We start from the raw sequence: 22577 nt of genomic DNA on the forward strand, positions 1-22577 counted from the left end.
CATTGGAACTATTCGCAAAGATGAACATGTCTTGTAAGTATAACATGTGAATAATGATATTAGTGAGATAATTGCTTGAGTTCAATTGAAGTGACGATTCCTATACATATGTGAGGAGCGAAAACCTTCTCAATTTACAAACGACAAAAAAAAGCAGAACACAAAACCACAGGCATGAATGAATGTTGAGTGATGTAGTTAGCTCCAAGCCTCCCTAACCTTCTCGGGGCAAATGCCTATAAAAATTACATCACCTGTCAACAGTCCCAAAACAACCGTATTCCCAATAACTGCTTTTGCGTCCCAATATCCCCGATATTCAGGTGGAATCCATAAGAGCCTATCTTTTCCGATGCCTATCCAATCATCAGTCACCGATATAATGTTGCCTTGGGCCTTTGGATGAATTCTGTATTCATTCATGTCGCTGTCGAAAAGCCACGAATATCCGACGTCCCTCTTCTTGGCTTCCTTAAACCATGATGGCTCGTCCTCTTCCAAGGTCTGCCGCAAGCTGCCGTCGGAAACATTCCACACTTTAACTCCGGTGCTAACAGATCCCACCGCCAACAGCTTGCCATCAGGTGAGAATTGTAATTGATCGGTAGAGCAGTCGGTAAAGATATGTTCCTCCATGCCTGTCCCCATGTTCAACAGTCTCACCGTCTTTTCAGACATATGACCGATGGCCAGGGAATTCCCAGATGGTGAGAAAGCTACTTTAGGAGCATATCTCATGGTTGAATGAATTCTCGGGAAATCCTGATCCACAGCCCACTTGCATGTGCCCGTAACTGCATCCCATAAGCACATTCTGTAACCCCAAGTAGCCAAAAATAAGCTTTCATCCGGTGAGAACAACATGCAGTTCGTGATAACAGAGCAGTTTGACGAAAATTCATGCTGCAAGGTCCCATTCGATACTTCCCATATCTTAATGAGTCCGGTGCTTGAGGACGCAGCTAAAAGGCGGCCCTTTGGGGATATACAGACCTCCAAAGCGCGTGTATCTGTGTGACATTGTAGTACGCGTCGCATTGTGCCCGTGGAAACGTCCCAGAGCCTCACCGTTCCATCCTGGGCGCTACTAGCCAGGAATGCTCCAGTTGGCGAAGGTTGTACTCTTATTACAGGCCCTGTATGTCCTTGTGAAGCATGCTGGACTCCACGACGAGTGGTATCCCAGAGAGTCACCTGATCACCAGTTGTGGAAGCCACAAGCTTGTTGTCTGGTGAGAACCTGACTAGCTCAATGACCGTTGTGTGGCTAGCAAAGGTGGATAATATGAGGCTATGGCATATGTCCCAGATGGTAAGCCCTTGCCCACAACCTATAGCCAGCGATCGCCCATCATAAGAGAATTCCACAGAACAGATCCGGCACCAATCAGCATGGCAGCGCAGGGTATGATGCAGGGATCCTTTACAGGTATCCCAAAATTCCAACATGCCACCCACTGACCCTGAGGCTAGGAGTTGTCCATCCGGTGAGAATGCTAATGAACTGATTATTTCAGGGCTCTTAAGTGCATGTCGTAATTCGGCCTTGACTGTATCCCAGAGCTCTATTCTGCCATTCAATAGGACGCAGGCCAGTAAATCACCGTCGCGCGAGAATTCGGCCCGAAGACATTCAGAGAAGGACTCCTCTTCTTCTTCATACTCCAAGCGTACAATTTCCTGTAGCTCTCCGGATATGGTGCTCCATGTTGTCAAGTTTCGGTCGAAGGATGCCGAGACCAACTGCTCATTTGATAAGAACACCATCGCAATAATACCATGTTCTCCTTTCAAGGTATGTCTCAAAGTGCCGGAAAAAGAGTCCCACAATAGTATTGTGTTGCTGTCCGGGGTTGTCCGAGCCACTAACTTTCCATCTGGTGAAAATGCGCAGTTTACGGGGTAGTAACTAGTTCTCTCAAGCGTATTTAGCAAGTCACCAGTGCTGGTTTCCCACAGCTTCAAACTATCATTCTGTGTCTGTGTGAGGAGCATCTGTCCATCAGGAGAAAACTCCAAGACACGTACATGTCCATCTCCAACCTCGAGTATTTGTAATTCAGCACCCCAGTCCTCAGGCACTCTGGGTAGTTGAGAGAAATATGGTGACACATAGTGGAAAAACGTGTTCCTGATCGTACTTTTTTCTGGCGCGAACAGCAATGTGGAGGAATACAGCTGCAGCGGAAATTCTTTGGCGATCTGCATATTCTTCAAAATGAATCGTTTTGCATCGTACAGAAATTTGAATATTCGATCTGAATGTGACGTCTGTATTTTGAACACTGTGAGTTCAGCTCGCTAATAGAGAGAAATGACGCTTACCTGTACAATCGAGAGTAACATATTCACACTGCCTATTGTTTCTGGCAAATGCCCTAAGATACTCATTGCTTCCAGCCAGTGAGGGAAGTGGGTCTCGAGAAAGTTAAGCACTTCGTCCTGATCAGAAATATTCAACGCTCCTTGGGTAAGATGATGGACCCAATATCGGATAGCGTAGCGCAGTTCTGCTGGGAAACACCTTTCAACTTGCTCCGTGGTAATATCATCTCTAGAGGTTCCATGTCTGCGCAGGTCACAGATGTCCTGTCGAAGTCCATGTTGGGGATCCATCATGACTGCAATGCACCTATGAGCCAAATCGCGATGTGTTGACTGCCCGTCCACTGAAAATTTTGTTTTCTCTTTTGTCTCTGGATGAAGTAGGAATTCACGGAAAGAAAGATGGAACATTCTGACTGGTTTGTCGTTGTCCTCTGGAATGTTCAGCACTGAATGAAGTGAGCCTAGTCTGCGGCGGATTGGGCTCTCTTCCATATTGATCAGCTTTGAAAGCGAAGCAATAGAAAGTGGACTTTCGAGAGCAACAATTGTCCCAACCACCTGTCGGAATTGCTTAACCAATTCATTCTGAGCTCGTCGATCCTGTCCTTCGAGGAGTTTGTCTAAAACAGGCAAGTAAGTCTTATCCAGATTAGAGTTGTTGTATTGACGCTTCAATATGTCGTTCAAGCTGTCGTCTGGATCCCATCGGTAGTCCCCTAATAAGCGGCAGATAGTTTCAGCGAAGATGAATAGCGGCATTGCCATGTCAATCAGAGCTTGTGTCTTGGTTTCTCCAGGCCATAGATCTTCAAGATTCTTATTCTTTCGGATTTTCGATAAACGGTCCGCAAAGAATAGAGCCATATCGTGCTTGATTGTACGACGTTCAATTTCATGGAGAACGACATCTTTGTGTTCACCTTCTATCTGCTCAAAGCCCTCAAAGATTGGGTGCTCGGGTCGGCTGGTGATGAAGACCTTCAATTGTATCGTTTTCGATTCTTGCACCCGAGGAAGAAGTCGAATGATCGTCTCAATGCTTCGCTCTTCACACTCATCCAGGGCATCGACTACAACGACGAGCGGTAGGCGCTGTCCATTGCTCAATTTCATGCTCAAAAGTGGCTTCAACAACAATTGGTCAAATTGTTCTTTCAGTGATGTGGAAACTATTAAGTCATCCTCCATGGCTGCCGCAATCTCTTTCCTCAACTGGGGAAGAGCAATCATTAATTGCTTAACGATAGTGGTGATGAATCGCGAAGCTTTCCCGCGATCACCTTCACCCCTTTTGAAAAAGAAGCTTGCTCCTAGCAGCTCTCTCTCCTGCAGCTTCCGCGCCACTGTCCGGGAAATTGTTGATTTTCCAGTTCCAGCTACACCCCTCAACCAAAATATGGTCTTTCCCTCGGGTTCATCTACCCAGTCCGTGATATCATCAAGAAGCTCAACTCGGGTATTCTTCAGGCATTCAACCTGATCCTCATCCATGTGCGAATTGAAGTGAGCACCTTCAGCTATCGGCAGCTTGTTGAGATTGATATTCTGGGCAATACCACGGATATCGTCGAGAAGTCTGTCAACTCCAATAAGTATATTATTGGCCTCCTGTTTGCGCTGCTTTTCTTGATAGATTTGTAACCACTTTCTCAGATGAGTTTCTTCCGTGTCGATCGAGGACTGAATTTCTGTCAGGGGCAGGTTTGCCAGGGCCACCACACTACGCATCAGTCTCTTTCCTGTATTTGAGCGATAGATGATCATTGCCTCTGCCGTATATTTCAGAACAGCGATATAGACCCTCAAGATGGCATCCTCAATTTTGTCATTCAACTCGGAGCTCTCGTCGCGGTAAAGCTTCTCTATAACGGCATACCGAGCTAGGATGTCAGTCAAGATGGCAGATGACTGAAACCAAGCCATTTGTTGATCACGATAATTTTGTGTCATCTACCAACACTATGTTAGACAAGTGAACTGTGATTAGACAATGATGTCAAACATACCGTCAATCCCAGGGAGACGACTGTCCAGGCACTTGACGCGTGGGCAGTGGGGTCGAATGCCACGATTGCACTGATAATATCCTTGCAGCTCAATGTGGCTGTCAAGATTTTGCTTGCAGCATCCCGAAGTCGTGAGTCCCCTCCTCTCGACATTCTTATTTCGTATTGTGCTTTGACGGTTTCAATCACATCATCTAGTGTTTTGCGTACAGGGGTTGCATCGTCATCGTGATTGTCGCCGTTCTGATCATTTTCTTTCAATGGCTTTATATTCTGGCGCTGCTTCTCATCCAACGTATTGTATGCCTCTTGCCAGAGATTGCGTCTCTCGATCTTCAGATTTCTGTGAGGCAGAGTAGCATCAGAGCTTAATACAACCTGACCATCCTGTGCAGGCAAGGCATCTGATTTAGGTTTCGGTTGAGCTACTTGCTCTAGGGTCGAAGAGGTACCAGAAAAAGCATTCGGCGGTGTTTTTGATGGATTATACGATGAGTTTGTGGTTTGTTCCCGAGGCTGTTGTTTGGAGCGCCTCTTTCGAAAGAGATTTCGTAGCTTGGGACAACCCATGGTGCGCGGGGTTCTATGCGTGTTTACTCGATTGAACAGCGCCGGTCGGGGGATGAGCAGGCATCTTTAAACCAACAAAGAATATTTGCTTTTTCTCAGCTCTCAATCTAAGGGCTGAGAGACTAGCAATTTTCCGTTTTTCCGAGTTGTTCCTAGTGCTTCATGTATGAATTGGCGCCCAACAATAGGGCGAAGTACACGTAAACCCCACAGGGATTCTAACATTTAGTACGCAGCGCTACGGAGTAGGTCGGCACAAACAACGATTGGATCTGCTAGCAGGAACGGAGCTCACCACAATCTGAACAACACCCAAAGGTGAATCATTCCGTGATCTGATGTATATACTTTCGTATGCCCATACTATCAACATGTTTTGCTGCTGCATCTCAAGAGCACTTGCAGCGAGACAAACAATTACACCCACCACCTTCAATCGGGTATGAGATACCTCAAGGCTGATGCTGATAGTATTCGCACAAGGGGTCAGGATGTCCCCTTTCATAGAGACAATAATCTGCGGTCAATATGGCTAGCAGTACTGATAGACACTCTGCCGTCGATGGAGACTACTGAGAATATCCGTTAGCCGACCAGCAATGAACGGACGATGTCAATTTTGTGAGGCTTTCCCATATCTTCGGTCCTTATGAGAATCACCTCCGTGCGGCATTATATATTTCAGCACCATAGGACACACCGTGACGAAGACGTGAACCCAACGGAGCTTAACAGCAAGATTGCTCCGTTCCAGTCAATTATGCAGGCTTGGACTCGATCTAGACAAGAAGTATGTCCCATCTATGTTGTGAGGATGAATGTTATCAATGTTCCCATCCATCAGTAGCAGGCGGGATATTGGAACAATGGATGGATGAGAATGGACAACTGAGCTTTCACGCTTACTGTTTACATTGTGACCCTGTGCAGGCAGTACCTGCTTATGCGTGTTGCTCCATTATAAACAAAGGCAGTCCATGAACCAAGGGTTAGCAGCAGTATGCTTTTGTAGCTGGAAATTGGTGTATTGTTGACTGTAAGAAAGAGAGGGAAGGTGGTGAACCAGTTTGCTAACTCGGCAATAGGGTTTAGAAGCCCAGATGAAGTGTCATTCTTCATATTGATTTGATGATATGTTCTCCATGATGACCTGCGAAGAAGTATCTCTAATATCAGTCATAATAAAGCCCGGTTTAGTCCAGGTGTTGGGTACACCTTAACTCTGATTGAATCCAGTCCTTCAGGTAGGTATAACGGCAGTAAATTGATGGCTTGCTCCTATTCTAGTACCTCGTCTTCAGATCACCTAAGTCCACAAATTTCGTTATACATACTCCATTGCACACTCTTCGCCATAGCTCTCATGAAGCCATTCTTGATCACCGGTGCCAACGGAGGTTTAGGGTATGCCACAGCCAAACAGCTTGCCATCACCAGCAAATACCGTCTTCTCATTGGCTCTCGGACGCAAGAGAAAGCCGAGGAAGCTAAGTAGTATTAATAAACTAAGCAGTTCCTCCGATGGGCTGACACCAGTGGCACTAGACCTTGACAGCGACGTATCCAAAGGCTGCCGCTATCTATATCCGGGAACAGTTCGGTTCACTCGACATTCTTGTCTATAACGGCGGCATCGATCGATCATCTGATCCCAACGCCACGCTGCGTGATACCTACCGCGCAGTGTTCGAGACCAACATCTTCGGGGTGGTTGTTGTAACAGATGCCTTTCTTCCTCTTCTTCGTGCTTCCAAGTATTCTGATCGGCGCATCAGCGACGTGACCAGCGGCCTCGGGCAGATTGGGATAGCCTACTCGCCTACCTCGGAGTATAATGCTAAGATCTGGGAGCTGCCAGCCTACTGAAGCAGTAAAACCGCCCTTAACATGATCAATGCGGTGGATGCGGTGCGCCTGCAGAAGGAGAATATTCTCTCAATCGTAATTTGCCCGGGTCACTGTCGAACGGACTTTGGGGGAGGCCGCCGTGCCAAGTTTGCTGGGGGAGGGGGCACAGCCGATTGCCCGCACGGCAACAGAGGGGTCTCCAGAAGAACTGTCTGGGATGGTTGTGGAGGATGAAGGGTATTTTGTGGAGTTCGGGTGGTAGACGCCGCAGTGAGAGTAATTCTTGTCATTTGTAGTGTAGTGTAACAATTTCCAAAGCTAGTATACACTCAACATTCATTCTATAGAAAGATAAATTGACAGTTATAGTATTACTCTGCTAGATTGGCCGTAGTAACATGTTCTTGTAGTAGTAGTTGACAGTTAGTAACAGTTGAATAGGAGATCTTGTAGAAATGAACTATACTAGTCATGGTATCGTCGGTGAATTTATATTTTGAAGCAGTCACAACAGGCCGCATTTAACAAAATCAAATAGTATCAGTGACCAATGTACTCCGTAGTACTCCGCAGTACTAATTTCAATCGAGGTCTAACCTAAGAGGGCTAATACTAATATAATATCAGCGTAGATCACTCAACTTTCCCATTCTGGTGTGCTATAGCCCGCAAAGACTAAAAGTTGGCGATTCAATGGCGATAGGATCGACATCCATACATTACATAAGCATACGATGTGAAAATGACAGAAAGAGCGTTACAGGCTGTCCAAGGGCCCCACCCCTGATATTGTTGTATCATAACAGCGGCCATACCGAGCCAAAGTTAACCGCCCGATTGTCGATCAAGCAGGGTCTGTTCACTTAACACGGTCCATCATCTGTCAATGACACTCCGTGCCTAATTGCATTCCCGGCCCAGCTACTCGGTAGTCAATGACATTTTGCATCTATGATGGTATCTACCGCTATCATGCCTTCCCTTCAGGCTTTGCTATACGACAAACAAGGGTAAATGGCCCATACCGGGGTCTTCCATGGAGACGAGGCAGCCAGCGGTTGACCGAGCCGTGGTCGAGCCGATGTACTCTGGGCGAGTGGGTCGGCGAAAGAGCTGCAGGCAACGAGTATTCAGACTTCCCCCATATTTAGTCGCCCACAGCCCCATGCTTTGTCTCTGTCTCATTCTCATTGGCAGGTCACAAATCAGGGACTCAGCCTTCTCCGAATTCTTTTATTGCTGGCCTTTCGCCGCTGGGCAGATAGATCTCAGTTGACACTTCAGCTGTCGACAGACTCCCTCACGTGCTCCCAATCTCACGCGCACACCGGTCGCATTAGGCTGCTCTTTCCAAAGGAAAATAAATGCACTGAACATTGGCCAGATTTTATATATCCGAGCTGTGAACAAGGAGAATTGAGCCCCTCACTTATTGCATTGTGTCTTAAACCAAGTGGATCCTCATCCAATGGACCGTCTACCCGAAAAGCTGCCTTTCTCTAAGCGGCGCCTGAAGCAGCGAGTCATCTTATCGTGAGGATTCAATTCTAAGGGGAGGAAACTGCTCCTCATCGCTAACATGTGTCACTCATGGCAGATATATCTTTGACTATGTTATCCTAATGTTAGTTCTACCTGTTGGCGGATCATCGGTGGCATTTGCTAATAATTGCTGCAATAGTGCGTGCATTGGAGGCTTCTATGTCCTTGATTCCATTGAACCATATCATCAGCACTTCTCGTTACGAAATATCTCAATTCAGTACCCATATGCAGTCCATGAGCGGATAACCATACAGGAAGCCCTCTGTATCTCCGGCCTGGCACCCCTCGTCATCATTATCGTCTATACGCTATTTATCGACGGGCTTTTCTCGCATCACAAGACGCAGCATCCAGTCTCGGGGAAGCGCAAATTCACTGGTCCATATAGGTGGAAAGATCGGCTCTGGGAGCTCAACTGTGGTATCCTAGGGCTCTTGCTCTCACAAGGGCTGGCCTTTGTCATCACGCAGGTGTTGAAAAATGCTTGTGGAAAGCCTAGGCCTGACTTCATTGATCGGTGCCAGCCCCGAGCGGGTAGTCAGGACGCAATACCCGGACTGTCGAATTCCACTATCTGTACCGGTGAACACGCGCTTATCAAAGACGGCTTCCGGTCATGGCCTTCAGGTTGGACAGCACTTCAAAGATACTGATTTCGTTTATATGCTAACTCGTCGTTATAGGACATAGTAGCTGTGAGAGATCCACCTGAGTTGTCACAAACGCGCATTGAGAACTAATATAATGATTACAGCGTCGTTTGCCGGATTATTCTATCTCACGCTGTGGCTTAGTGGCAAGCTGCACATAATGGACAACCGCGGCGAGGCCTGGAAGACACTCTTAGTCATGATACCGTCTCTTGCAGCAACGCTTGTTGCGGTGAGCCGTATTATGGATGCAAGGCATCATCCATTCGACGTCATCACCGGATCGCTCCTAGGTATTATCTGTGCCTGCATCTCATACCGTCAATATTTCCCTTCCCTCAACGAGCCCTGGAAGAAAGGACGCGCCTATCCCATCCGGACGTGGGGCAGGGATCCCGTGGGGCCTGCCGAGACTGTCCGCCTGGTGGCTACTGATGGAAGCACTGCCGCTCTAAGGAACCCAGAGGAGGAGCGATTGAACGAAGCTCCTCAGTCAAAGACGACCGGAAGTGATGCTGGTAGGCCCTTGTACCTACCGGAATCTAATCCGTACACTACGAACATGTACGGCTACTCAAGACGTGATGAAGACGACAACTGGTCATCCTCCAGTGAGGATGTTGCTGGTGGATATGAGATGCAACCTGGCTATGCCCGGACGCAGAACCCAGCGTTGAACGGACCAACGGCGCGACTCGATGTTGATACGGCGTACCACTCCCAGACCCCACAGGTTGTACTTGGAACCACCAGTACCCACGAAACCTCGGGCGCGCTCCCGACTCATGCGGACAGAGGGCGGGACCTAACAGATATGCCGTATCGGGAAGTCTAAAACCTCAGTTTTGGTTGATGAATTATGGGTGTATTTTTGCCATTTCATAGACATACTTGGTCGCATTTAGAGATTTGGATAGTTGGATCTGGTATGGTACCGAGAGGGCGAAAGCCGACTATATTACTACAGTGTGGAGGGGGAGAGACCGCAACAGCTCTCCATCTCACTCTCCTTGCATCAGATATAAATAGTCCTGGTTACTTTCCTGGTCGATCCGGGACGCTGCCGCACAAGAGGCAGAAAGCGTTCCTGAGGGCTAGACCGGCGCTCAACCGTGGCTCGAGCACCTCGTGGGCCGGGCAGCCCCACCCACGGCTCAGCTATGGCAACGGCCCTCCCAAAGGCAAGGATGGCGGTAAACACCGAACAATAATCACCAACGATTGCATGTTGAGAAAAAGAATTGTATATCCTTTGTATTGATTGGCGTAGAACTATCGATTCTGGTGACTCGATCCAACTCATAAAGTAATTGATGAAACACCTATTGAATCTCGCTGTTTCAAGGTCGGGCAATAGAACCTTGTTTTCACACTGGGATCCCAGCCACCCCGCCGCCTGAATCGCCCAGCCTCCTCTATCTTTCTCCGACTCGCATATTCATCCCCGTCCGGTCCCTCTTTCTTTTCTCTTCTGCATCTCATCTCCATACTGCCTTGGGCTGGATGCATCATCTCTACCTTGCTTTCTCTAGCACGTAACGGCTGGGCTCGTGCCTTTGATTTGGGCTGCATCTGATCGGCACCTAACCAGTTCTCCTCTATACGTTGTCCGGCGCAACCACCAGAATCTCTCTCGACACGGGTGCTTCACTCAGTACGCCGAACACAGCTAGATTGTGTCGTGAAAACATCGTCTCGTCGGTTAACGTGCCGCGTGTGATGACGTTGTAGTGGCCGCCACGTTCAGCCCAGACTCCTACTCTTATTCACGCTTCTGAGCATCTGATCCTACTATTTCAATTACACTGTGAGAAGGTCAATTCGCAATCTGCGCATATCCGACAAAATGATTGGCAGTATATTCTTCATCTGCAACCGCATTCTGGAGCTTGTCTTCCTGATTCCGATCATCGGAATGATGGTATGTGCATTCCAACCCTAACCCAATCCCCGGACGGTCATGTCTAACAGCACCGATCTAGGCATACTTCGTCAATGGCTACCTCAATGCGAACCAAATTACCCCCGCCTACATTCTCGTCCTCTTCATCGTCAGCGTCATTGCAGCTTTCTGGTGCCTCGATACCCTGATCCGCTTTTCGACCACCAAGCGCTCCGCCATGTTTGTCGCTTTCATCGATCTCCTGTTCTTCGGTGCTTTCATTGCGGGTGTCTACGAGCTGCGATTTATTGCAGGGGCCAGTTGCTCTCATTGGGATGGTGGCTCGGTTTACATTTCGCTGGGTCCCTTCGGATACTACGGCTACAGGACCGATAACCCGCTGTCCTTCCACATTGACAAGACTTGCGCGATGCTGAAGGCCAGCTTTGCACTGGGGATCATTGAAGTTGTCTTCTTCCTCTGGACAGCTATTCTGGCTCTCGCCATCTACAAGCGTCCGGAGGTTGTTGTCAAGGAGACCACTGTCCGTCGCAGGAGTCACAGCAGCCGACGTGGTCACCGGCGCCACAGCAGCTCGGGTCGGCGGCAGCAGTATGTGGTATAAAACGATTTGCATATCAAGCAACAGATATGATGGGATGATACGGATTAATGATTGGAATGGATAACGCGAAACGAACGACACACAGAAAAAAAAGATGAAACAAACGAAGTAACGAGGGAAGGCATACCGACAGCATGAGTCTTAGCAATCAACCATTGATGATCTGTGATTGTTACTGCTCCATATATGATGATAATGTTTTTATTTGACAAAGTTCCTTGTCCCTTTTGTACGGCATTTGATGCTTTCTGACAATGCTATTGTCTTAGCTTTCTCATTTTTGTGGCAATCCCTATAAGATATGTGAGCTATGTTTACGCAAGAACTACTTGCTCGTTAAGTAGACCCCTACATGATCCCCTGGCCATTGATGTGAAGTTGTGATATTGTAAGCTATCTTAGTATGAGAAGATAGACTAGTAAAATAACAGGTTGATATTCTTTACAAACAAGTTTGTAATGGATTCCTCCCACCACCACTTTTGAGCAGGGTCATTACTGCAGAAAGTGAATCCCACTGATCTTCGGACCCGGCCGCTCCCCGCTCTCGATAAGCAGCGCAAAAGTGGGGAAACTTCGACGTGCTGGTCGGGCTGAACACGCTCAGGCTTTTTTGCAGGTAGCTGTTCTTTCCAGAAGATTTATGTATGCCACGTATCCTTGACCCGAATGCTACTCTTCAATTCAAGCATATTCTGCTCTCTCGTTGCCAGCAGAGACAAGTTTCAGCGTTGAAGATGGTCCGCGGCTAGCCGTCGGCAAGTTCGTCATCGGTAAGCTCCGATCGATTAGCCTTATCGGCGAAGAGACTAAGTTAGTACTTCGACTCTTTATTTCTATTCATACCTCCACCGCTAAACGGTATATAATTTAGCCTACTTGCACAGTGGTTGACAACTCCATTCCCACCTAGGTCAAGAGCCTTATTGGGTGCCCGTGTCTTTAGCGGACTTTACATATCCATCTGTGGTTCAGGGAGCATTCCATATGCAGTGAATCAGCGGTCGCCACCTCACTCTCGACCCCTGCCAGCAATGCGACACTCGACCTTCACCACACTACAACTATAATTTACCATTAACCTTCCATTAACTTGCATTTAATGTCGTCTGGAACGGTCCACCAAGATGACAGACAGGGGCAAATGCCAGTACCCGGATGATGTGGACGTCATCCGGGAACGTGAATATCCCTTGCTCAAAGGTAGGTCGCGTGCTGGGTTGCTTCTATGCGTTTCGAACAATAGATGAATGGAAGCTCATTTAACCAATCTCAAATCCAGACACGACATATCTTGACCATGCAGGTACCACGCTTTACGCGAAGTCCTTGATTGAATCGTTCTCCCGAGACCTTACGTCCAACCTCTACGGGAATCCCCATTCCATGTCCGCACCTTCACAGCTATCGACTCAGCGCGTGGATGATATCCGTCTACGGGCCCTTCGTTTCTTCAATGCTGATCCGGAGGAGTTTGATCTCGTCTTTGTGGCGAACGCTACGGCCGCAACTAAATTGGTTGTGGATTCTCTCCGCGACTCAACGCCGCAAGGGTTCTGGTATGGATACCATGTGGAATCGCATACAAGCTTGGTCGGGGCGCGAGAGCTTGCAGGCACTGGGAGCAGGTGCTTCGCGACAGACGCAGAGGTTGAGAGCTGGATTTCTCAACTGAGTACAGAACCGGAGCAAGGACCTCGACTGTTTGCATACCCTGCACAGTCAAATATGAACGGCCGGCGATTTCCTCGTGAATGGTGCGGTAGGATACGGGAGTCAGCTAGAGACACTTATACGCTTCTTGATGTCGCATCGCTTGTGTCGACATCCCCCCTCGACCTAAGTGATGCTTCCGCTGCACCTGACTTTGCCGTTCTCAGCTTTTACAAGATCTTCGGATTTCCGGACCTCGGTGCATTGATTGTTCGCAAGAGTGCTGGTCACATCTTCGACAAGCGGAAGTTCTTCGGTGGGGGAACTGTAGATATGGTTTTAACACAGGGGACAAAATGGCATGCGAAGAAGCAATCTTCGATTCATGAACGACTGGAAGACGGGACGCTTCCGTTCCATAATATAATCGCATTGGGCTCCGCATTTGATACGCATGAGCGCCTTTTTGGATCTATGGATAATGTTTCTTCGCACACCCGCTTCCTAGCGAAGCGATTATATGATCGCATGATTTCCTTGAGACATCATAACGGGGAGAGAGCTTGCCATGTGTACAAGCCATCACACACTGACTATACCGATCCTTCCTCGCAGGGCCCAATCTTGGCATTCAATCTGCGAAGCAGTCAAGGTGCCTGGATTGGTAAATCCGAAGTGGAGAAACTGGCCAGCGTCAGGAACATACAAATTAGATCTGGAACGCTATGCAATCCGGGAGGCACAGCGGCCAGCCTTAACTGGACTGGAGCAGACATGCTTCGACATTTTGGAGCAGGTATGCGTTGTGGCGATGACCATGATATCATGGACGGACGACCTACTGGGATTCTGAGAGCAAGCCTCGGTGCGATGAGCAATATGGCCGATATTGACACTTTTATGGCTTTTATCGAGGAATTCTACGTCGAGAAAAGCCCAACTATGTGTGCGTTGCTGCCACCACCAGAAGCCAACCTTACTCACCGGTCCGGTTTCCATGTCGAGAGTCTGTCCGTGTATCCCATCAAGAGTTGTGGTGCATTCAAGGTACCCGACGGCAAGCGCTGGGAAATCCGGCGAGAAGGTCTGGCATGGGATCGCGAATGGTGCTTGATCCACCAAGGCACAGGTACAGCTCTTAACCAGAAGAGGTATCCTCGCATGGCTCTGATACGGCCATTCGTGGATCTCAGTCAAGGTGTCCTGCGCGTTACCTGTGGATCTATACATTCTCCAAATCAGAAAACGCTTGAGATACCTCTGGATCGCGAGAACAGCAACCTCACGACTACCTCATTATGCCAGAATAGCTCGAAACCTTCTACCGTCTGCGGAGACCAGGTTATTGTGCAAGCATATTCATCTCCCACGGTGTCCACCTTCTTCTCCGATTTCCTTGGTGTACCATGCACACTTGCGAGATTCCCACCTCAATCTTCCACCAGACTTGCCGAGCCCAGACGTGGTGCTGGCAGCAGGAGATCACCACTTGGACAACTTATGCCAGGCGCATTCCCCCAAGATACCCCGACCCCTGAGGCAGAACGAAATCCAATTCTCTTATCAAACGAGAGTCCAATCCTGCTCATCTCCCGCTCATCCGTGAATCGTCTTAACGAAACCATTAAAAGCAGTCCTACCACCACGAACAGCACTGGCCGCAAGAAAGCTGTAGCTGCCGATGTATTTCGTGCCAACATCGTCGTTGCAGAGGATTTTCCACAGCCGGTGAGCGCAGGACGACCGTATATCGAAGACCATTGGGAGAGTTTGCACATTGGGCCCGAGAATCTTCACTTTAACGTGCTTGGGTCTTGTCAGCGGTGCCAGATGGTCTGTGTTGATCAGCTTACTGGTGTGCGTGGTGAGGAACCATATTCGACATTGGCGAAAACGAGGAAGAGTGGGAATAAGATTTACTTTGGGCGGCATTTAGCGATTTCCTCTGGCGATGAGAATAGCACCAAGTCGAAGACAGTAATGGTTGGGGATGTCGTTACTCCATCTTACTATGGGCCATGATTGATGAGTTATGATCTACTTATAGGTTGTGGATAAGCATTGCATTGCATTGGAGCATGTATCAAATTGGAATACCACTAGTTATAGCACGTGTGACATCGTAAATAAGGTGGAAACCTCCTTTGAATGGTTTGTTTGCATTCAACATTCTATTGATACCATTTCCATTCACGCAGACATTCAATGTGCATGATTTTAAGAAACAAGCTATTTGTACAATAAATACATAAGAGGACAAACTCCCGTGCCGAACCCCGACAACAATGATTCAATCGAAACTCTCCCCGAGCTGGATAGACGAATAGATGGTTCCGGCTCGGCGAGATGTATAAAATAGGACAGATGCGACATTATGCAAGCCTCGGATCCATTCCACCCGAGGCGAAAAACAGAAGATAATACATCCAAAAGCGTAAGCATTTACCGCTTGGGCCACGACTTCCAGCCACGACCGTGACCTCTCTGTAAAGTAATACCGAGTCAGTGCACCGTTCTTCATCCTAGCAAAGAGGGATAGATAGAGGGAGAGAAGGGGAATACTAACCTGCTTCCACAAACGGATCATCTCCGGCATCTCCATCATAGCCTTGCGTCTGTCCTCCAGACGAGCCTCCATCGTCCTCTCCCACTTGTGACCCTTGACCTTCTGTCCAATACCAGTACCCTTGATAGCCAAACCACGCTCCGCACGTCTCGTCTCCTTGAACTCCGTCGACTTGCGGCCAGGCGGCAACAATGCCTCAACGTTGTACTTGATCGCCAACTTCACCAGCTCCGCCTGTCGACGCAGTCCAATCCGGGGTCCGAACCACTTGCCGGTGCGGAAGTTCTTGCGCGGCAGGAACGGGTTGGGGTGCTTGGAGTCGGAGTGCAGGATGGCCTTGGAGGGAGAGAATGCCTTAGGATCGGGACGCTTGAAACCCTTGGCATCACGGTTGGGCGTGTAAGGAGAGGGAAGATCCTCGACGTTGACGTTGACGGGGGCACCAGTTTCGGGGGCTTCGGGGCGTGGTGCTACGGCTGCGGAATAGATTTGCGGAGGATAGCGCGCGAAGAAGTTGCGGAGGCGGATGGGGAGCTTGGATACCAAGCTGCTGGATTGTGTGGTGGCCATTTTTGGCTGTTGTTTCCCGATTGCCTCTCCTGTGAATTGGTGAGGAAGGGGGAGATGGGATGGATGGGGGCTTCTTTTCTCTCCGGATAATTCGAGCTGGTGGTGATTCTTTGGATGTCCGCGTTGAGAATTGCAGGAACGGCGCTAAACCGTTTTGGGATGAGGCTCGGGAACTCGGCGAAAAAGAAAAGAGCAAAGAGAAGGGAAGTAACTTTACTGTAAACTGGGTGAACTAACTGGTTACTGCTGCTACTGTTGCTGCTAAACTAACTAGTAGAACTTGTGGCTGGTGCTTGATCCTCCTCCTCTCTCCGTTTTCCTCGCTTTCTCTCTCCTCCTTCTTTCGCGCGCTTCCTTTCCTCCTTTCTATCTGGTCGCCTTATATCTCCGCTCTTCATTTTATCTTGGTCGCTGGATTGCTCCCGATCCGTTTCCTTTCCTAACAGCGTCCCGTCCTTTCTCACCCCTTGTCGCGGACGATCCTTGTCACTACTCTTTTGACCCCGACCACATCAACTGCCATCATGGCGGACTACAACTATGGAGGTTCCGAGGAGGAGAATGCAGAGTTGAAGAAGCTCGAGACTGAGTTGGTATGATGCGATCCTATTTATCATCTCGGTCGGCGGGGAATGCTGCGTCACATGTGCTAACACCTTCGTTGTCGTACAGCTCGATGACCCGGATAACTTCGAAACCTGGGAGAAACTGGTTCGCGCTGGCGAAGCGCTCGAGGGCGGAATCAACCGCAACTCCAACCCCCAAGCCATCACCACCGTGCGCAATGTTTACGATCGCTTCTTGGCCAAGTTCCCGTTGTTGTTCGGTTACTGGAAGAAATATGCCGACCTGGAGTTTTCCATCACCGGCACCGAGGCTGCGGACATGGTATGCATACACCTGACTTAGGGTTGGATGAAGTCAACCGGGATTGCTGATGCTTTCATAGGTGTATGAACGCGGTGTCGCTAGCATCTCGCCCTCGGTCGACCTGTGGACCAACTACTGCTCCTTCAAGGCAGAGACCTCCCATGACGCTGATGTGATTCGAGAGTAAGTATAGTAGAGCTGCTTTCCTTTCCCTTCCCCCACGTAACCGTTACAAACGCAGCACGGACATGGTTGTGATGCCGGACCCGCGTGATGCAAATGTTCATTTGCACCAGTCCCCCTCGCTGACGGGTGAGATTTCACCTTACCCGGACTCTACTGGAGTTTACTTCTCACCCATGGCTTCTCCAGGCTGTTTGCTCTCTCTCTACCCCCTTTGAAGAAACATTTACAGTTGATTTCAAGCCAAGCACCTCCCCTGCACGGACACTAAACACCAGGACTTGTGTTCGGGTGGCACCTATTCTGCGCTCGAAGCAGACGGGGGAACATAAGTTTCATCCACAGTTTGACCATCCTAGTCGTTCAATTGTTTGGGCTCGCACTCATTGGGAATCTGACGCTCATGTTTGCTATCCTTGTCACTCCCCTTCTTTCCCCTCCCAGACCCCCATCTCCCCAGCGCTGTTCTGATGGTGGTGTACCCGTTCTGTTACTAACGTTCGTTTGTTTGCAGGCTCTTCGAGCGCGGCGCAGCCAGCGTTGGGCTGGACTTCCTGGCCCACCCTTTCTGGGACAAGTACATCGAGTTCGAGGAGCGCCTGGAGGCTTTCGATAAGATATTTGCTATCCTGGGCCGGGTGATCCACATCCCCATGCATCAGTACGCTCGGTATTTCGAGAGGTACAGGCAGTTGGCTCAGACCCGCCCTGTGGTGGAGTTGGCGTCTCCGGAGACTTTGACCCAGTTCCGCGCGGAGCTTGATGCTGCTGCCGGGCATGTCGCCCCTGGCGCAAAGGCAGAGGCAGAGGTTGAGCGGGATCTGCGGTTACGCGTGGACAGCTATCACTTGGAGATCTTCTCCAAGACCCAAACCGAGACCACGAAACGTTGGACATACGAGTCAGAGATCAAGCGCCCGTACTTCCACGTCACCGAACTCGATGAAGGCCAGCTGAACAACTGGAAGAAGTACCTCGATTTCGAAGAATCCGAGGGCTCCTATGTGCGAACCCAATTCTTGTACGAGAGGTGCTTGGTGACGTGCGCTCACTACGACGAGTTCTGGCAACGTTACGCCAGGTGGATGGCCGGCCAGCCTGGCAAGGAAGAAGAAGTGCGCAACATCTACCAGCGTGCCAGCTGCTTGTATGTGCCGATCGCCAACCCAGCCACCCGTCTCCAGTATGCCTACTTCGAAGAGATGAGTGGCCGTGTGGATGTTGCCAAGGAGATCCACGACGCCATCCTCATCAACCTGCCCAACCACGTCGAAACGATAGTGTCTCTGGCCAACATGTCTCGCCGTCACGGCGGACTTGAGGCTGCCATCGAAGTGTACAAGAGCCAGCTGGATTCGCCCCAGTCAGACTTGGCTACGAAGGCGGCACTGGTTGCGGAATGGGCTCGCCTGTTGTGGAAGATCAAGGGCTCTCCCGAGGACGCCCGTCAGGTCTTCCAGAAGAACCAGCAGTACTACATGGACAGCCGACCCTTCTGGACCAGCTACCTGAACTTCGAGCTCGATCAGCCCACGAGCGCGTCCACTGAGAATGTCCAGTATGAGCGCATCAAGCAGGTCATCGAGGACATTCGGTCCAAGAGTACCCTCCCGGCCGACGTGGTGCGGGAGCTGGTTCAGATCTACATGGTCTACCTCCTTGAACGTGGCACGAAGGATGCTGCAAAGGAGTACATGACCCTGGACCGTGAAGTGCACGGTCCGGCGTCCGTGTCGAAGATGAAGGCCGCGGAAGTGGTGCAGCTGCCCCCAGCTCAGCCGGTTCCGTCGGCGACGCCTGTGGCGGAAGTTGTGGTCCCAACACCCCCGCAAGCTAACCCCTACGCCTACTATCAGCAGACACCGGTCAACGGTGGCATGTAAGTCTGATGGGAAGTAAAGAAGCTGCTGAATCCGGTTGGCGCGGAAACGCCCAGCCCCAATCTGACTCCTCGCAAAGAGGATGGTACTCTTTCCCGCTCATAGCTTGTGAAAGGCTTGCTGATATGTAGAACAATAATTTCTCTTCTGATGTGTGTGCAGCTTTCAGCGATGGCGTGTTGAGCGAAAGGCGAGGCGGCATCTGCAACGTGCAGAGCCGGTTCTCGACTGCTCTTCCCGATATGATGGGATACGGTTGGGTGGACCTTATGAGTTTGGACACTGTCCCCGTGTATTCTAATGCGTAGGTAGCTTTCATTCGATGCATGTGATTCCAGTTACCTACATAGAAGAGACATGCTGTGCTGTAGTAGTCAAACATATAGAGTAGCCTTATCCTTATCTGCGTTCACGTGATCGAATACTGCGCACATGGCTGCTGTTCCCCACCGTAGAAAGTGGCCAGGCCGCGGGAGACAAACCAAGTAGTTCTGCGCCGAGCTGCAGTTCATCTCATGCTTCATCCTCTGCAGTCGCCATGGATGGTATCATGACCAACGGTTCGTCGGAGGCGCACCCTCCCATGCCTCCCCCGGAGCCCATCGAACGCCCTCCTACTCCCCCGCCCCCACCTCCAGAGGATTCCGGTCTCCCTCCGCCGCCGCCAGACACGTCCGCGCCTCCTCCACCGCCGGAAGATCTTCCACCTGCGCCGCCGCCGGAGACTGAGCCCAAGAAGAAGAAGGTCGGATGGGGCACGAAACGACCGGCCCCTACACCGCTGAGTGTGGAGGAACTCGTACGGAAGAAGCGAGAGGCGGATGCTGCTGCTGCGAAGGTACGACATAGCTCCAAGAATTCCCTACAAGCTCAGATAGCTAACATCCCACCTTTCTTTCCACAGCCGAAATTCCTCTCCAAGAAGGAACGTGAGAAGCTCGCACTAGAGAAACGGGCCCAAGAAGTCGCAGCAACCCGCAGACTCAAATCCGAGGCGTCTAATGGCGTCGACAGAAGTGCTACGCACTCGCCCTCAATCAGCTCCGAGGGCCCTAACGGCGATGCCAGATCCATCCCCACTGGTCCTCGAGCCATGCGCAGCTCAGACTCTGCCCCGACTGCCCCGGCAGCCATGCGCCATTCACAGTCCCATAACAAGAAATACGATCTCGCGCCGCCACCACCTCCCAAATCCATGTCCTTCGGTCTGACAAGCGGAAAGGGCGACAGCCGGTTCGTGGACGAGGACGAAGCCGCGGCGCAAGCAGCCCTAGTGAAGCAAAGATACATGGGTGCGGACCAAACGTCGAACTTCTCCGCCAAGAAGAAGCGCAAGAGAACGACGGACCGCAAATTCAATTTCGAATGGAACGCCGAAGAAGACACCAGTGGCGATTACAACCCTCTATACCAGCACCGACACGAAACCAACTTCTTCGGCCGCGGCCGTCTGGCCGGCTTCGGTGACGACGTCGCAGAATCCGTCGCCCACAAATACGCCCGCGCGCTGGAAGACCGTGACCGCGAAGCAGGCAGCATCCGCGCCAGAGAAATCCTCGAGATGGAGCGCCGCCGCCGAGAAGAAAGCACGCGCAACCAGCTCGACAAGCACTGGAGCGAGAAGAAACTCGAGCACATGCGCGAGCGCGACTGGCGTATCTTCAAGGAAGACTTCAACATCAGCACAAAGGGCGGCAGCGTCCCCAACCCTATGCGCTCCTGGGAAGAATCCAACCTCCCCAAACGCCTCATGGAACTCATCTCCCGCGTCGGCTACAAAGAACCCACGCCCATCCAACGCGCCGCCATCCCCATCGCCATGCAAAACCGCGACCTCATCGGTGTCGCCGTCACCGGTTCCGGTAAAACCGCCGCCTTCCTCCTCCCCCTCCTCTGCTACATCGCCGAACTCCCGCGCATCGACGAATTCGAATGGCGCAAAGCCGACGGCCCCTACGCCATCGTCCTCGCACCGACCCGCGAACTGGCGCAACAAATCGAAATCGAAGCCAAGAAATTCACCGGCCCCCTGGGCTTCAACGTCGTCAGTATCGTCGGAGGTCACTCCCTCGAAGAACAAGCCTACAGTCTGCGCGACGGCGCCGAAATTATCATCGCCACCCCCGGCCGTCTCGTCGACTGCATCGAACGCCGCATGCTCGTCCTCAGCCAATGCTGCTACGTAATCATGGACGAAGCAGATCGCATGATCGACCTAGGTTTCGAAGAACCCGTCAACAAAATCCTCGACGCCCTCCCAGTCTCCAACGAAAAACCCGACTCCGAAGACGCCGAAAACCCCCTCGCCATGTCCCGCCACATCAACCAAGACCACCACCGCTACCGCCAAACAATGATGTACACAGCCACCATGCCCACAGCCGTCGAACGCATCGCGCGAAAATACCTCCGCCGCCCCGCCATCGTGACCATCGGCTCCGCCGGCGAAGCCGTCGACACCGTCGAGCAGCGCGTGGAAATGATCGCCGGCGAAGACAAGCGCAAGAAACGTCTCGGGGACATCCTATCGTCCGGCGAATTCCGCGCCCCGATCATCGTCTTCGTCAACATCAAGCGGAACTGCGATGCCATCGCGCGCGAAATCAAACAGTGGGGATTCTCCTCCGTCACATTACACGGTAGTAAAACACAAGACCAGCGTGAAGCTGCCCTCGCATCCGTTCGGAATGGAAGTACGGATGTCCTCGTCGCGACGGATCTGGCGGGTCGTGGTATCGATGTGCCGGATGTTAGTCTCGTCGTGAACTTTAATATGGCGACGAGTATCGAGAGCTATACCCATCGTATTGGTAGAACGGGTCGTGCGGGTAAGAGTGGTGTTGCTATTACGTTCTTGGGTAATGAGGATGCCGATGTTATGTATGTTCCCCTTCGTTGTTCTGCTTGTGTTGTGGATGATGATACTAACGCTGATATAGGTACGATCTCAAGCAGATGCTTATCAAGTCGCCCATTTCGAGGGTTCCGGAGGAATTGCGGAAACATGAGGCTGCGCAGTCGAAACCGACGAGGGGATTCTCGTCGAAGAAGAACAATGAGGAGGGTGGCGGTGGTGGTGGGAAGTCGGGGTGGTAGGTTATTTACTCTTTTATCTTTCTGCCTAGCTATTTGTCTATCATTAATAGATGGATTTATGGCTAGGCGAAAGACTTATCATTATGGTATAGAAAAGGCTTTATCATACTACCATATGAAGAGGAGGAATTGCTTTTATAATTTGCATCAAGCCGATATGGACACGGCGTATGTATCATACCTTATCAGCGAATCATACAAACTTCCAGACAACGAACTGATGGAGATGCGAGTTCTTATTTTCTATCTTTTTTTCTCTGTTCTAATTATACACCCCGAACATAGTCGGTTGGGTCTCATTTATA

The 22577-nt window shown here is 50.4% G+C and overlaps 8 protein-coding genes across 8 annotated transcripts; 6 read left to right on the forward strand and 2 right to left on the reverse strand.

The window, feature by feature from the left end:
• Nucleotides 1–198: 198 nt before the first annotated feature.
• AtWU_02882 (WD40 repeat-like protein) lies at nucleotides 199–4904 on the reverse strand (the record flags this gene model as incomplete). Its single annotated transcript, XM_035497995.1, has 3 exons — nucleotides 199–2271; nucleotides 2326–4278; nucleotides 4335–4904. The coding sequence occupies 3 exons, from the start codon at nucleotides 4902–4904 to the stop codon at nucleotides 199–201; spliced, it is 4596 nt and encodes a 1531-aa protein (XP_035353888.1).
• A 1363-nt stretch (nucleotides 4905–6267) lies between these two features.
• On the forward strand, nucleotides 6268–6770 carry AtWU_02883 (short-chain dehydrogenase/reductase SDR; the record flags this gene model as incomplete). Its single annotated transcript, XM_035497996.1, has 2 exons — nucleotides 6268–6349; nucleotides 6460–6770. 2 exons carry the CDS (start codon nucleotides 6268–6270, stop codon nucleotides 6768–6770), a joined length of 393 nt encoding a protein of 130 aa, XP_035353889.1.
• A 1450-nt stretch (nucleotides 6771–8220) lies between these two features.
• AtWU_02884 (phosphatase PAP2 family protein) lies at nucleotides 8221–9782 on the forward strand (the record flags this gene model as incomplete). Its single annotated transcript, XM_035497997.1, has 5 exons — nucleotides 8221–8285; nucleotides 8350–8376; nucleotides 8434–8924; nucleotides 8981–8992; nucleotides 9052–9782. The coding sequence occupies 5 exons, from the start codon at nucleotides 8221–8223 to the stop codon at nucleotides 9780–9782; spliced, it is 1326 nt and encodes a 441-aa protein (XP_035353890.1).
• Nucleotides 9783–10793: 1011 nt separating this feature from the next.
• On the forward strand, nucleotides 10794–11454 carry AtWU_02885 (uncharacterized protein; the record flags this gene model as incomplete). Its single annotated transcript, XM_035497998.1, has 2 exons — nucleotides 10794–10868; nucleotides 10930–11454. The coding sequence occupies 2 exons, from the start codon at nucleotides 10794–10796 to the stop codon at nucleotides 11452–11454; spliced, it is 600 nt and encodes a 199-aa protein (XP_035353891.1).
• Nucleotides 11455–12581: 1127 nt separating this feature from the next.
• On the forward strand, nucleotides 12582–15129 carry hxB (putative molybdenum cofactor sulfurase protein (HxB); the record flags this gene model as incomplete). The annotated part of the gene is made up of 2 exons (XM_035497999.1): nucleotides 12582–12657; nucleotides 12737–15129. 2 exons carry the CDS (start codon nucleotides 12582–12584, stop codon nucleotides 15127–15129), a joined length of 2469 nt encoding a protein of 822 aa, XP_035353892.1.
• Nucleotides 15130–15549: 420 nt separating this feature from the next.
• Nucleotides 15550–16243, reverse strand: AtWU_02887 (mitochondrial 54S ribosomal protein mL59; the record flags this gene model as incomplete). Its single annotated transcript, XM_035498000.1, has 2 exons — nucleotides 15550–15591; nucleotides 15674–16243. The coding sequence occupies 2 exons, from the start codon at nucleotides 16241–16243 to the stop codon at nucleotides 15550–15552; spliced, it is 612 nt and encodes a 203-aa protein (XP_035353893.1).
• A 524-nt stretch (nucleotides 16244–16767) lies between these two features.
• On the forward strand, nucleotides 16768–19484 carry AtWU_02888 (putative mRNA splicing protein (Prp39); the record flags this gene model as incomplete). Its single annotated transcript, XM_035498001.1, has 6 exons — nucleotides 16768–16836; nucleotides 16916–17131; nucleotides 17193–17296; nucleotides 17811–19175; nucleotides 19233–19261; nucleotides 19339–19484. The coding sequence occupies 6 exons, from the start codon at nucleotides 16768–16770 to the stop codon at nucleotides 19482–19484; spliced, it is 1929 nt and encodes a 642-aa protein (XP_035353894.1).
• A 230-nt stretch (nucleotides 19485–19714) lies between these two features.
• Nucleotides 19715–22272, forward strand: prp28 (mRNA splicing protein PRP28; the record flags this gene model as incomplete). The annotated part of the gene is made up of 3 exons (XM_035498002.1): nucleotides 19715–20014; nucleotides 20081–22056; nucleotides 22116–22272. The coding sequence occupies 3 exons, from the start codon at nucleotides 19715–19717 to the stop codon at nucleotides 22270–22272; spliced, it is 2433 nt and encodes an 810-aa protein (XP_035353895.1).
• Nucleotides 22273–22577: the final 305 nt, after the last annotated feature.

The sequence above is a fragment of the Aspergillus tubingensis genome, assembly GCF_013340325.1.
Source record: "Aspergillus tubingensis WU-2223L DNA, scaffold_4, whole genome shotgun sequence".
In the NCBI taxonomy this organism is placed as follows: Eukaryota; Fungi; Ascomycota; class Eurotiomycetes; order Eurotiales; family Aspergillaceae; genus Aspergillus; species Aspergillus tubingensis.